The following is a 15,060-nucleotide window of genomic DNA, read 5'->3' as shown; positions in this document are numbered from 1 at the left end:
AGATGGAAAATGAAGCAGGCAGCATATTAATTAAAAGCCTCAGAATGGATGAACAGCAAATATCCAGCGTAGCCTCTGCAGCATGGTCCAGGGCTGATTGCTTCAGTGTCTGGAGGACCTCAGAGCTGAATTCGGCACCATCTCTGGCATTTTCTTTGTGTGCTGAGCGCTCATCCTCAGTCACTCTCACCCGCGTTTGCTCTCCGGTGGCCTTGCAGTGTGGAAAATTTCTATGAGGAACCTGCTAATGCCTTTCCTTGAGCCAAGTTCAAAGTAGATCAGAGATGCCCAGAAGTGCTGGACAAAGTTTAGGGTTAAACCACCACAGCAGGGGCCACATCTCCTGGAGGTGGCAGGACATCCAGTGGCCAAAGGAGTGGTGATGGCAGGACACAGTGAATTTTTCTAGGAAAGGCAGCTGGACGCAGCTTGGTCCTTGTCCAAGGGCCTGTCCAGCAGGCTGCAAGCCAAACCCATGGGACAGCAGCCTGCAGAGGAGCAGGGCGGCCTGAGTGCCATATCCAGAGTTGGAGGCACGCGGCGGGAGGAAACCTCCTCCCAGCCCCGGCAGCAATGCCCGGAAAGCGTGTGCACACACGGACAGTCACTACTGTGCAGCGGACATGGGGTTACAAACCAGCCTACCCTGTCAGAGGGGGAGCCTGCCCGCAGCATTTGCTGGTTTTTGGTGACCTCTAGAGGAAGCTGCTCTGCTCCAGCTCTGCTGGCTCGGCTGCAGGAACGGGGCCTGCAGCCCGGTCGCGGCCAGAGCATCGCCTGCATCCCTGTCCTGGGCTCAGCCACTCGTGCCTCTGCCCAAAGCTTCTCCCAGAAAGGCATCCAGGCCAGTTCGGAGGATGTCGGAAGGACAGACTCCCCCAGCGTGGGTGCCAGGGTCTAATGCCCTGTCTGCTGTTTGTATGCATCCAGCTTTATCCCCCTCCCCAGCAATCAGCTCTTGATTTGCTTTTTTCCTTTAGCATAAAGGACTTGTTAGTCCCTGGTATTTTCTCCCTGCGATGRTACTTAGGTGCTATAAAACAGGCTCTTTATCGTTCTCTAGCTGAGCTAAATGCTCTGATCATCTTACACGTCTTGCTGCTTCCCAGTGCTTGGAGTTTCCTCTGGCTGCGAGCCAGCAGCTCCTTCCCGGCGTCTCTGCAGTGGCAGTGCCTCTTCCCTAAACCCCTCGCCTCCACAGCATCAGGGYGGCACTTTGTCAGTGCAGAGCTCTCGCTTTGCTCCATCTGCATTGCTGCAGGGGTGACCTGTGCACCAGGGAGGTTGCTGCAAGCTGCTCCCTCCCGCTGGCCATGGCCAGGGGCGGATGGTGGGGACCCAAACTGCGCTACCAGGCAAGGAAGGGGACGTGGAGCTGGTGGCTCCTGTGGTTGCAAGARCGTGCCAGGAAGCTGGCAATGCTGGGGCCAGCCCAGAAGCCGTCCCCACCTCTGCCACCTCGTGCCCAAGCTGCTCCCGCTGCGCCGAGCTGACGCCCCTTCCCTCCCTGACTGCGCCCCGCAGGTAGAGCTGTCGGATGGGACGTCACACACCATCACGGATGCCTACGCTGGCAAGGAGTACATCATCCAGGTGGCAGCCAAAGACAATGACATCGGCACGTGGAGCGACTGGAGCGTGGCGGTCCATGCCACCCCCTGGACGGAGGAGCCCAAGCACCTCACCACCGAAGCCCAGGTCACAGGTGAGCACCCGGTGGGCAGCATCRGCCCTGTGCAGGCACCCTGCGCTGGCGGGGAGGGAACCCAGGAGTCCTGGCTCTTTGCACCCCCTGTTTCCAAGCCCCGCAACCCCCAAACCCCACATCTGAGCAGACTGGGGCCCTCTCCCCTACCAGAATTGTGCAGGAAATCCAGGAGTCCTGCTACCTGCCCCTTCCTTTGCCTCCCCTCTCTTCAGAGTCACATTTCTAACCTCCCCAGATGATGAAAATGCAGGGTTCAGGCAGGAGATGCACGCCGTGTTGCAGGCTCTCTGCACACCRTGACAGCATCACATCTCTTGGATGCTTGGTCCCCAGCCAGCAAGATCCCTCATCCCACCCCATCCCCAGGCTGGACCACAGCCCTTCACCCCGCGGCTTCACCTCCCCATGCCCCCAGCAGCGGGTGCAACTGTGGCCTGAAGGCTGCTGACTCAGCTCTCCCGGCTCTGGCATCCTGCTCGCYGGGATGCTCTAAGTGCGCCGCCGAAGATCGGGATTTATTGTTATTCACTGGAGCACTGGCCCCCTCCAGCCCTCCCTCTTCCAGGCCTACCCCCCTCCACACCTCCGACCCCGCACAATGGCTCGGAGCGATGCCAATTAGAAATAAAAGCCACAAAGTTAACAAGCCTCTGTTTCTAGGAAAGAGCTGGGACCGTGTCCAAATGCACGTTATCAGCCCTTGGTTTCCCAGCAGGACTGGAGCAGACCTGCGCCGGTTGCCCCAGCTGGCACTGGCTGCTGGGAGGCTGGGAAACACTGGGGCACGGAGCAGGCAGATCGTGGTGGCTTGCAAAGTGCCGGGAGCGTTTCCAAGCCCTCTGTGTCTGGGCCACGCATGTGCGTGTGCAAGCGTGCACACTTCGGCTTGCCTGGCCGCGCGTGCAGGCGCTGCTGGCCAGATGTGCRCGTGGGGAGGGAGCGTGAGCCCCTGCAGAGGGGGGCTGCCGTGCAGACCCTGCGTGTGCCTGGGTAAGCCGTGTGCTGCTGGCTCCATGCACAAACCTCGGCAGGCCCTTGCGACGCTCCCCGTGCAGGGAGGCGGTGGGTCCCAGCCCCGTTCCTACAGGCGCAGGGGTGGGAGATGCAGGTGCCTCCAACGCGGAGACCTTCCTTGCGGAAACAGCACCTGGCAAGGCACCCACAGGCTTCGGCACCACCAGGGATTTGCAAGTCCTCATCCAGATAAACCCCCCAAGACCCACTGGCACAAGCAGGAGTGCAATCACACGCACCCGACGCGAGCCCTCCTTGAAGCCTGCATTAGCATCACGATTTCCTCGCACCCCTCCATGCTCACCCCTCCGCCATGTGGCCACCGTGTCCCAATGCCGCGCGCTCCCCTTTCCCATCTGCTCTCCCTCCCCACAGAGACGACGAGCGCCAGCACCTCCTCTTTCATGCCRCCCCCCACCACCAAGATGTGCGACAAGGGGGCCGTGGTGGGCAGCGGGGCYGTGGCAGTGTGTTGGACAGCTGGACTGGTCTTGGCTGCCTATGGTGTCCTCTTTATTTAGTGAGTATTCCYGAATTAGGGACATGAGAGGCGGGACGTGGGTGCTGGTGAAGGAAAGGGCATGAAGAGCCCATGGGCTTTAGCTTGGGTTGGAAGGGGAGCATTTTTACCAAGCTTTGTGTGAACGGCATTGAGAATGAGCTGTTTGGGTTTGCTTGCAGTTCTTTGTGTTTGGTCCAAATTTGGTAAATCAGGTGTTCTGGCGAGGTCTCAAAATGGCTTTTCAAACCTGCCCACAAAGTCTTTTCTGGTGGGGAGCCGGTTATAGATGCTTCATTCTCTGCAAACCTCCTCCRTCCCCTGGTAATGATCTTCTGAGAAAAGAAGTCACCGACAAATCAAAGGCCTTTTCATAGTGACAGAAGCGAAACTGTCTGAAATGAGAAAATTCAAAGATGCGTTTCAAAAATGTTCTTGGCTGGGCTTGAAGGAAATTGGAGTGCGTGCACACATGCGTGTGCACACACACATTGCCTATTGCACGCACAGTGTGTGTGCACACACATGTGTGCATGCCCCAGCACACAAAACAGCAGACGGTGGAGCTGGCAGCCTGGAGAGCCCCAAAACGCCCATGGCAGCTGGGGGGATCGATCCTGGCAGCAGTCGCGTGCATCACTTTGGGGCTGAATGACCTGCCATTGCTCTCCCGCCTGGCGAGCCCGTGCCACTGCCGTGTGCCCCCAGGCATTGTCAGCAGGGTCCGGCCCTGGGAGGAGGTGATGGAGGTGACGGGTGCATCCTTCCTGGGGAGCGATGAGCTTCCCGTCCGAAGGGGAACAGCAGCCCTGCCGCTGCTCGGCTTGGTGGCCAGACACGGCCAAGCCCAGAGCAGGGCTGGTGACCCCTCTTCTCCCCACTTGCAGATCCCTGTGCGTCGCCGCCCAGCAGAGACAACGTCCCACCGCCTGCCGCCTCCACCACCACCACCACCACCACCGCCGCCGCCACCACCCTCCGCCCCACTGCCCCCGCCCCGGTTGGAGTCTCTTTATCTCTTCGATTTTGCACACGTTGAGGACGTATCACGCTTCTCGCCATCTCTCCGGAGGAGGAGGGAGCTGCCGCCGCGCCGCGGGGACCTGCCCTCCCCTCCCTGCCTCCCAGCCGCGGGGGGTGGCCGCAAACCTCTCCGGACCGAGCGCGAGGGAACGCACTGGCCCCCTTCCCCACCGCCCTTCCCCTCGGTGCCCACCACGGACGAGCACCCCGGGCCCCCTCCGCCCCTTTCCCGGCGAGCGAGAAGCRAACCCGGGCGCCGCGTTGCCGCCGAGGACCAGCCCCGAGCCGGGGAGCCGGCGCGCGTGCAGCTAACCCGCCGCACCACGGACATGCGGCACCGCGGCCCCTCCGGCACCCTCCGCCAGGACGCGGGTGACAACGGCGCATCTGGAAAAGGGGACGGGAAAACGGGGTCACCCAAGGACTGAACCCGCTTCCCCGAGCTCTGGAGCGCACGGAAAAGCTGGAGGGGTGCACGGGTCGGGGGGGGGGCTCGGTCCCCCCACCGTGCGCCCAGTGGAGGAAATAACTGGTGGCTTTCGCAAGTGCGGYGGGGAATAGGGGGCTGGCACTGTTTTAACAGAGGAGAAGGAGTTGAAACACCGATAAAAAGCCAGGTCCTGTCCCCACCCTGCCGGCTCCTCGCCGCCGATGTCCGAGCATCCCAGAGCCTTGTCCTCCAACCTCACCTCCCCAAAAGCGTCCTGGAGGAGCCTTTGCCAGCCCAGTCCCTGTCCCATTCCCCCCCCCCAACCATGTTGGATACAGGGAATCGCCTCCATTGACGTCTTTGTCTTATTCTTCAACAAAACCAGGATAGTTCTGCTGTTCCCACTAGAGCTGGAGCCCCGCAGCCTCCTGGCCGCTCCCAGCCCCTGCTCCGCTCTCCTCCCTGTCCTGCCCCCAGGCCCTGTTTTGTAAAGACAGCTCCTCTCGTCCCTGCCCGGATCCAAGCGCAGTATTTAATACCGTACGTCCTAGTATTCCAACTGTTGACATGCTGTATTTGAATTTTTTATAGATGTATATATATAAAAAAAAAGAAACAAAAAAATTAACAAAAAACCCCTCACACACAGACACACGCATACACACAGACACAGACACATGCGCACACACACACACACACACACACACGCACACCAGGAGAGACCGTCTTCATTAAATGATCATTTCATGACCACTGACAGCCCCGGGGAGTTATTTCACCTCCAACCTGAGCAGGTGGGTTTGGCTGCCCGCTCCTGGGCACCATCCTGGCTGTGATGGGGAGGACRCAGGGACAGCAGTGACAGTGACGGCACCCCGAGCTGCTTGAGCCCACAGCATCACCTCCCAGGTGGGTGGTGGAGACGCAACAGCGGCCTCCAGAGCAGCCCGAGAAGGTCTGGGATGCTTGCTTGGGTGGCCCCAGCCCCTGGAAAACCCCCATGGTGCTGTGCCGGGGGGGGTGGCTGGGTGCCCCCAAGACATGTCCCTATTCTCAGCTTTTCGGGTTCAGCTGTTCCCCATCTCCCTGGGCTCTGACTGCCGCCTGGCACCTCCGTGGGAGGTGGGAGGATGGAGACCTGGCTGTGTGTCCCGCAGGCAGGAGGCAGCGCTGGGACAGACAGAAGAGGAGACGCAGTGCCAGTTAATGCACTTTCCTTGTCTGATTAATAATTTCACATCRAAAGAATGGCTTTAGCCCAGATGCTTTGAATTCAGCTTCATCAAGGGCGTCTCGAGGAAGGGCAGGGCTCACCGGGACCTGGCACGGCGACAGCCTGCGCTGGTGGTTCAGGCTCGGGAGCGTGACGCAGGACAGGGGGGTCTGCCCCAGCTCACCCCAGAGCGCTGCAACCCGTGGGCAAGGGCCGTGCCTCAGTTTCCTTCCCCAGCCTCTCTGGGCTGGGGTATTCAATGGTATTCGATGCCTTTCCAGGTGAGCTCCCTGGGGAAGCTGGCACCGACTGGAGGCCGCGGCGGGAGGGGGCCAGGCACAAGCTATGGCCGAGGCCACAGCGAGGACCAGCTCCTGCAGGCTCCAGCGCGGACCCTTTCCCTCCTGCTGCCTTACAGCTGACTTTTAATGGAGCCATAAAACCCTCACACAAGCCCCTAATTGACTCAAACCCCCTCGCTGCAGAGCTGCAGGCCGGGTCCCGGTGTCGCTGGGGGTTTCCAGAGGGGCTCTGTGCAGGGAAAGCCCCCCTGCTCCCCCGCCGGCGGGAGGCGAGGGGCTCAGCACCGCCCGTGGAGTCGGGGGCCGGGCAGCACCTCGTTTGCAAGCACCAAGCAGAGCAGAGATGCTGTTCTGCTCGGGGGAAAAAAGAGCCTGGTCTTTCTTAAACTGCCTCCGGTGTCCCCAGCAGCGTCCCCACGAGCTGCAGGGGGGAGCAGAGCCGTGTCTGCAAAGGGCTYTGTGCATCACACAAAGTGCGAAGGTGCTGGGCCCTCGCAGGGCACACTTAGGCATGGCCAAGGAGAGCAGATACTTGAGACGTCTGAAGTCTCTCACTACCCTGACAACAACTTTCCTGCCCAGTTTTTTCCCAAGGAGCTGCAACCTTTGTGCCCAGCTAGCACAAGTTCAGGGCGTACTGTAAGTCCCTTTTCATTCCTGTTTCTCCAAGCCTGCTGGGGAGGGATAGGAAGGAAGCAGCCAGTTTATAGCAGTCCTTTTCCTGTGTTTTACCCTTACCARGGTTTGCCTTTCGCATTCAGAAATGCCTGACCCCAGACCCACACTCCTTTACGCCTCGTGCCTTCCAAGAGCCCCCTGCCTGGATGGACGGGAAATAGCCACGGCTCTGGCTATGCAACGCCTGAAGGCAGCGTGAAGCTGGTTGCTCGCTTCCACCAGAYGCTTGCTGCAATTTTGGCCGTGCCGGGGCTTTACTGCACGAGAGCGCAGCCCCGCTCAGCCCTGCATCCGGCTCAGACAGCGCTGGCAGCGGCGCTGCCCCTCACGCCGGCTCGGTTCACTGGTTAATGTCCCATTACCARACAACATGCCTCCATCATTTATTAATGTTTCATTAGTGTTAAAAACATCTGGTAATTAATTATGCACTAATTATGGATTCGCAGCGTTAAAAGCCAGGGTAATCTACCATAGCAAATGGCTCTTTGGGGCGGAGGGGAAGGGACGGATCTCAGCACGGAAGAAAATGTCAGGCCCAGCCTCGGCCTGGGGGAAGCATCYCAGACAAACAGATTACCTTCATTTTCACCGGAGGTTTTCCAGCCAAATCTGTGAGGCTGGCTAGAAATSAGCTGGAGGCACGCTGGCTCGCAAAGAGGAAACCTGCCCCTCTTGAGCCGTTTCAAGGTCCGAGGGAGAGGTGCTCCAGGTGCCAGGCCAGGGACGGCTGTATAAAAAGCCAGCCAGGAGCCGTGGCTGACACGTACAGCCCCGGGTACCCTCCGTCCCCTGCAGTCAGCACGTCACCAGCCGCCGGGTCCAGGAAGCTGTTTGTCAGCCCCTCCGCGGTGCCTGTCCGAATTAAGAAGCAGTCCATAAAGCAAGGGGTGTTGTGCAACCCCACTCGTGAAGTGCCCCGGCAATATTGCGTACAGATGTGCAGAGATGTTGCTAACTTGGGAAGGTCCCGGGGGAGGGTCCCTGCCAAGCAGAAAATCCAYCCACTTAGCAGTATAAATCCATACAGGAAGAAAGAGGGAATTACAGCGCTCAGAGAGACCTGTGCATCATATAACATGAAATCCAATACATCGGCCAGGCGGAACGGGTCCCTGCATCTCCCCAGCACATATGTGGCAGTAAATCCCACCTTGGGTGTTGTTTTCGGCTGTTGCTGATGCGCCAGCAGCCTCATGCTGAGCTCCCAGGGCAGGCAGGCTCTGGCGGGGGGATCAGGAGGAAGGCTGGAAAGCAAGGAGCTGTTTCCTGACTGCGAGGCCGCGCGGGAAGCAGACAGCGTCCTTGCTTGAGCAACAGGCTGAGCAGCGGAGGGGCCCGAGCCCAGTGGGATCACAGCTCATGCCTCACGGGCCTTTGGAAAAAGCCCTACAGTTTTCTCAGCTCATCGGCCCTTTTAMTCAGGAGGTAAATCACAGTCCCCCACCCTGGTCCCATGCAGGGCTGCCCTGCTGCCCTAGAGGCATCCCAAGGCTCTCCACGACCTTGTCCAGCATTACCTGCATCCTTGCACCTTTTGGTCTAAGTTAAAACCATCCTGCTCCAGTGTCCAGCTGCTGAGTCTCATTAACCCTTTTCTCATTGGATCAAAATCACCCCCTAAACCTCTTCAACAGGCTGCAAGGTTTGGCAGCCTGGAGTCTCTCTCTTCACAGCATCCTTTCTGTCGCTTCTCTGGTTGTCTCTGAGCCATCCCAGCCTCCTCCTCCTCACAGCAGGCACCAACAGGGATCTCATCCTCCCAGCCCCAGTTGTCAGAGAAGCTCCCTGCTCCTGCACCAGCCTCCTGGTACATCCCTCCAGCAACTGCCTGGGCCCTGGGGAGGCGGCAGGGCTGCATCAGCCCGTGGCCAGACAAGCAGGCCCAGTGGGGCTTTCCCATCACCCGTTCCTGATTCCCCCCCATGAATTTCCTTGGTGGACAAAAATTTACTGTGCAGAGAGTAAAACAGCTCCGTGTTTCTGCCTGAATGGACACCAGCATGGGCCCAGCCACTCCAGAGCTATTTTATGTCCCCTCTGTTTCTTTGCGGTTGTCAGGGAAGACACTGGATAAAACTTTAACTTCAGTGCAAGGCAAATTGCTGGAAGGATGAGTAAAGTGGCAGATCTGTGAGCCCCAAGCTTGCCCCATGGCAAGCTGCTATGCGGGCTCATCCGCARCAAATCAGGTGAACCTTACTGAGCCATCAGGCTTCAATGGGGCACCATGCTTTGGTGGATAAAGGAGGAGCAGCRGGCACGGTGCTGTGCATTGCAACTCTGGCATGGAATTAGGTAGTCTCACGTGAAAGTGGGGATCAGAAGGATGTGAACACAGGCCTGGCTGCCAAGTGAGCAAAGCCAGATGCAGAGCATGAGCACATCGTGCTGAGCCAGGCAGAAATGCCAGGTGGCACAGGAGAGCTACTGCGCATTTGTTCAGGGATGGACCTGATCCCCAAGGGACAAATGCTCCCTGTCGCAGCATCAGGGAGATGCGAGAGGGGGAGGCAAARGGGCAGCAGGAGCTATCAGAAAGATGATGCCCAGGGTGAGACAGTGAAGAGCAGCATCTGCAAGGGGCAAGGATGCAAATAGAGTCAGCTTGACGCAGATGACCCTGGACTCCCCGAGACCCAACCGTCCCTCTCTGCAATGGTTCAGCAAAATACAAGAGCATCCCTGAACCACCAGGGAATTGTTCAGTATGTCTCTAGGTCCCCTGTACAAACAGAGACATAATGCTGCATGCCCTTGACAGACTGTAGTCTTCCTTACATGATTTTCTTCCCTAGTCGCAGGAGGGCAGCACTGGGGATGGCTCAGGGTCCCTAGGGATCACAAGAGTCCAGGCTACAGGGCAGAGACTTCTAGCAGTGGTAGGTGACAGACCATCAGAGCAAACTGCCACAGACAGCCTTCGACTGTCTCATTCCTTGGTGGCTCCAGATCAGGTCTGGAAACCTCTCCAGAAGAGGCTTTCTGTTGTTTAAAGAGCTCTGAAGGGGTGGCTCTCTTTCTCATCTCCTCTATGCTGAATGGCCCAGTCCCTACTCCAGTATTGTGCCATGGCTCCCAGACATCACCATCTGCATCCTCATGCCCTCTCTTCCTTTCAGCCCACCTCTAGCAACTCCTCAACCCTCAGTGGTGCTATGGCTGGACATGCACAACCTGCCAATGCCTCCTCACATCCTCAGCACCCATCCAGCATGGGTGCTGCCATCTCCCTGCCTGTCTCTCCCCTGCCCCAGCCTCTGCTGGCTACCTGCTCTGGCCAGGACTAGCTACATGGGCTGTCTGGGAGCTCCTAATGACCTCCGAGCCTAGGTTCCCATAGATGTTTCACCTGGCAGCTCAGACACTGAGTCAGGGACCTTTGTTGTGCCCTGGGGATGCGACCGCAATGCACACCACTGGGGTGTCCTTCTATGCAAGAAGCATGGCGTAGCACAGTTTGGCACCAGTGATCATGTACACAGGGTCCAATCCAATCTCCAGTACTAGATGTTTTCATGCGCCATCTCACTTCTTGCCTGAATCCCTGACTTTAAGCCACACGCCAGAGCCCACAGCACCTTAAACCTCCCAATGTGCACACACAGTAGTCGAGCACAGCCTGAGCCACTCAGCTGCAGCGCACAGACCAGACCACACCAGGGTCCCCTAATAAGCAATTGACTCTTTTTTCTCCCTTTCAAGAAAAAACCAAGCATTAATTTGGCTTCTGCCACTCTGTTTATCTAATAGCATCTCTGATTGATTGTCTTATTTATAACCCAGATCCRGTGTCTGGGCTGCTCATGGAGACGGAGTGATTGATGGAAAAAAGACAGCCAGGAGGGGACTTAATGGAGCTGTGCAGCTGAGCAGCAGAGCAGTGGCTTAGGCATGAAATGAAAGCGTCTCCCAGAAGTCTGGGCTCCTTCTCTTGTTTTGTGCATGGTTCCCGGGAAAGCTGCTGGGTGCTGCTAAGTGCTGGGAGAAAGCTGCATGCTTTCTGCGCTCTGCCAGGCAATGAGGAGCTGTCAGGGACTGCACTCAGACCTACTTCGGCAGCCTGTTGGAGGAGAGGCAAAGGGGACACAGCTAAAAGGGACTAAACAGAAGGCTCTAAATAGTCTCTAGGAATTTTTCCCACCTTCAGGATGGCAACAGCGGTTCAAAGGTATGAGAACAGCCTGCCCCCGCACAGCCTCCAGCATGGCTGTCAAAGCCCTTGTCTGGCAAGCTGGAAATCAAGTTCTTGCAGCGTCAGATGGTGCAGCAAGAAGAGCATTTCTCATGGGTGAGGAAATGCTGCCAGACGAAGTCTTGCCCTTCTGCAGGCTGGCAGCATCTTCCAGACATTCCAGTTTTGCTCCAGGCCAGACTGGGACTTTCTCAGGAAAGGTTTTCCCTTCTCTGACACACTCAATGGACAGGAACCCCAGCAGAGTCAAGGACCCACTTGTGATTCACCCCACAGAGACTGTTGTCACCGTAAAGCACCAGCAGTCAGGGGAGGAACTGCAGTCCCGGGAGGATGTGACATTATTCAGGGTCACAGGGGGGAAGTGCTGACTGGACACAGTCCAATCCTGCAGCCTGCAGCCTAACTGCAGAGCAGCCCGACCCATCTCCTCCAGGCCAGTTCGTAGCCAGCAGATGGCTGACAACTCCAAGTCCCAGGGAAGGCATTTAGCTTTGATCCAAGCCAAAAGTAAACCCTCATCTTGTCCATAAAGATCAGTTTGAAAAAAAAATATTGGTTCAGTCAAAATATTTCATTCCTGTTTAATGGTCTTTATTTTATGTCCGWTTGTAACAGATAATCTAACACAAGTTTAGAGTAAAGCCAAACAGAAAGTTGTTTCATTATGAAAGCTCCAACAGCCAGTTTCAACACGGCTGACCCCCACTCCCTTCCTCGTTTTTTGTTTTGCTTCCTGTCTTTTCACATCTGAAACTTTAGCAAAACCAAAGTGACTTTACAGATATTGTAGCTGCAGTAGACCTGAACTCTGGAATGAAAACCACCTTGGGGATAGTTCTCCCACCCAGCCAACACTCTGCGTCTTAGCAGTCCCACCACCTCTGCCCAGCAAACTCTGACCAATACCTTATTGTAGAGATTTATYGCTTCCTGGAGAAATCACCCTCTGCCTCTTGCCCCTGTATTTTCCCTTGGAAAAGCACATAAGCCCTCAGCAGCTGCTGGCCTAGGCCTTCAGGGTGGGCAATATTCCCCCAGGTGCTTGCACTGGTGCTCTCTGGTTGCCACTCTCCACCAGCGTGGAGGCTGCTATGGTGCAGCTTGTTCCCCAAACTCAAACCCAGGCCACAAGGCATTAGCAGGCTGGCGTATGCTCCCTTCTGGGGTCTCCCACAGGGGTCAGGGTGGTCCATGCTCCTCCATYTCCCGCACGTGTGATAATGCTGCAGCCTCACCGTGCACCTCGGCCAGCGGGGGGAGGATAGGGCCGAGACGGGGTGATCTTTGCAGGATGTTAGAAGCGGCCGTGATGGAGGGGCCTCCGAGCAGAGGGAGCGGAAATGGCCTTTGATGTGGAAGCTCTCCTTTCACAAACACAATGAGTTGCAGAGGAGTTTTATAAACATGGCTATTGTTGTTCCATCCCTTTGGTGGGAACAGATGGTCCGAGCTCTCTGCTCGGCCCCCCTCCTCTTCCCTCACCCCCCACCCCCATTAATAAAGCCCCAGCTATTCCAGCACTGCTAAGGTTTTCCCAAGGGGGATCAATAAATAAATGTAATAACAACAAAGGGGCCCATGCAGACGAGATTTTGTTACAACGAGGCCTCATCTCCCCCTCCTCCTTTCCGGGCGAGAGTCATTGCGCACAGGCGCTTCAGCCGCTTCRGGGAGAGGTTTCTCCATCAGCACTGTCCGCGGGAAGCAGGGACGGGATCRTCCCACCATATGGGGCAGGCACCATTTAGAAGTCCCTTTTCTCCAGTCAGGGAAGGCAGCACGTGATGTTGGTGGCTACCTCACACCCTAGACCATTGGACCCTCATGGCCCATGGCTCTCAGTTCCCCACGGACTTCTCCTTCCCCTTAGAAAGTAATTAGGTGCCAGCGTGGCCGCAGGGACAAGCTTATCCACCAGTCCCAGGTGTGTGACAGGCAGGTACCCTATCCTTCCAAGATTTCCTGGCCAAGCGGTTGCGCTGTGTCCTTTCCCAACTTGATCCAACGCACTTGGTGAGAGTGATGCGCACAAGGCATGCTCAGGAGCAAGTATCCAGGCTTCCAGGCTGCAGCTTGGCTCAACYTATGTATTGCTGCTGCCTGATACTGGACAAGGCTATTTTCTATCCAGCTAAAAGGCAGTGGTGTCCCTGACCTGCTCCTCAATGGCCCGGTGAGGTTTTATGCAGGCCTGGGAGCAAAGTGCCTGCAGGGACTRAATCAGGACAGAGCAGTTGGCAGAYGTGCGGAAATCTCCTGCATGCACTGCCCCTCCARGCACTGTCCATGGAGGCAGGGGAAGAGCTGTTTTTCTTCAAGATGATCAGCAGGGCCTAAACATGGCCATGGTGTTTCACCAGTCTCTGAACACCGGAAAAGTCATGCTCAGGCACTTCGGTGAGCAGGGCTTGGGCTCTTATTTGGGGAAGGGGGRGAACATCTTAGTGGAGCTTCTCCAAGATTCTAATTTGCTGAGGAAGAGGCTGAACCTGGAGTAACCACCATGGGCAGGGACAGAGGGGCACTGCCTGTGCTTTGGCAGTGTGCAGGAGGGGCTGAGCAGAGGGCTTGGTCCAGACCAGAGCACACCATCAGAGGGCTCTTGTCATCTGAGGCCAAGGGCTTTGTTTACACAGGGGCCACCTTTGAGACCTGCTGCCACATCCCCTCTCCATGCAGGCCTCCAGCAGCCGTYGGCCAACCTCCTCCCCAGCTGCTCCCTGCCGTTTGGTCAGGAGAAGATGTTGTTTTTATCTGAGCAGAATTTCTGCAGCTGGGGGTCAATGAGATGAAACGTGTCTCACACACACACCACCACCACACCACCACCCCCAGCCCAGTTCCCCCTCCCCCGCCCCCAAGTCACCCTGGGAATCCCCCCCTTTCCCCAACCCCTCACTCATAAAAAAAAAAATTAAAACTCTTGATATCATCTCACATAAATGTGGATTTCAGGCACCGTCAGTCACCAGACACGTCCCACAATCTGCGCTGGCTCCAGACAGCTGGAGGGGTTTGCTGGAGGACCAGAATGACTTCATACTGCCTCCCACGAACAGGGTTACCCGGAGTGCTTGGTGCGGGGAGGGGAGCTGGGGGATGGGAGAGCTCATCCCCATCCCAACAGCACAGCCCGTTCGTTTCCTCGGCCRAGGGATAATGCCGAACTCTGGATCCACCAGGGCAGGCGCTGGTCTGGAGGATGGCCTGAAGTGTCAGCCCATGGCTGACAGCAAAATGAGCCCAGGGCATGGAGGCTGTCCCCATGGGTGCAAGTGAGGCAGCTGGTCTGGGCTCCAGTGCCTGTGAGGTTTATGAGGGCTGACCCCTTGTACTGAGCGCTTGGGGCAGGATAAATCCCGCTCCGCCTTGGAGTGCAGGTGCATGGGGCTGCTGGAGAGGGGAAGGAACTGCAGATGCACGTGGGATCTGGCAATGGGGAGCTGGGGTCAGCGTCAAGCTGTGTGCTGTTTCAGGGCCATCTTTGCAGTCCCTCTGTCTGGCAAGTGGAGCAGGGTGTGGTGAAGGCAACAAGCCAGGACAGGGGCATGATAGGGGCACCAGGAAAGCTGAGAGATGGGGAGAACACAGTGCTTTCACAGGCATTCATCATGCCCAGCTGGAGATGATCCTTCACCAGGCTGGGYTGGACCCATCTGGTACCCCAAAAGTGTCTCCAGGCTCTGCTGGATCTTCCCTTCCCATCACAGCATCCCCTGGCACTTGGTGTCCATTTTACCTGCCTGTGTCTCCATCCCTGAAGGTCTAGCAGAGTCACAGCCCCACCAGGGTCCTAGCTCCATCCACCAGCAGAAGGAAAAGTGAAAGTCAAGGCAAATGCACCTCATTCCTGAGGTTGGAGTCCTGGGCTGGGGCTGCGATCCAGCTCTATCAGACCCAGCCAGGTCCCATCACAGATCCCTCTAACTGATGCTCCTTGGCTGTCTTTTGGAGTGAGAGATTTGCCAAAGGAGAAAAAATACCTCTTGGGYCCA

At 57.1% G+C, this 15,060-nt stretch overlaps 1 protein-coding gene across 2 annotated transcripts in view; it reads left to right on the top strand.

The window, feature by feature from the left end:
• CNTFR (ciliary neurotrophic factor receptor) overlaps positions 1-3,243 on the top strand; it is a 235,976-nt gene extending 232,733 nt beyond the window's left edge. For both annotated transcript variants that reach the window (XM_026069197.1, XM_026069196.1), the window contains 2 exons: positions 1,525-1,705; positions 3,098-3,243. In XM_026069197.1, the coding sequence (XP_025924982.1) occupies positions 1,525-1,705; positions 3,098-3,243 (327 nt within the window). The remainder of the gene's footprint in view (positions 1-1,524; positions 1,706-3,097) is intronic.
• The last annotated feature ends 11,817 nt before the right edge of the window (positions 3,244-15,060 follow it).

Source organism: Apteryx rowi, unplaced genomic scaffold (assembly GCF_003343035.1).
Source record: "Apteryx rowi isolate R43461 unplaced genomic scaffold, aptRow1 scaffold_289, whole genome shotgun sequence".
NCBI classification, from domain to species: Eukaryota; Metazoa; Chordata; class Aves; order Apterygiformes; family Apterygidae; genus Apteryx; species Apteryx rowi.
Note: the sequence above shows the minus strand (reverse complement) of the source record. Positions and strands in the feature narration are given on the sequence as shown.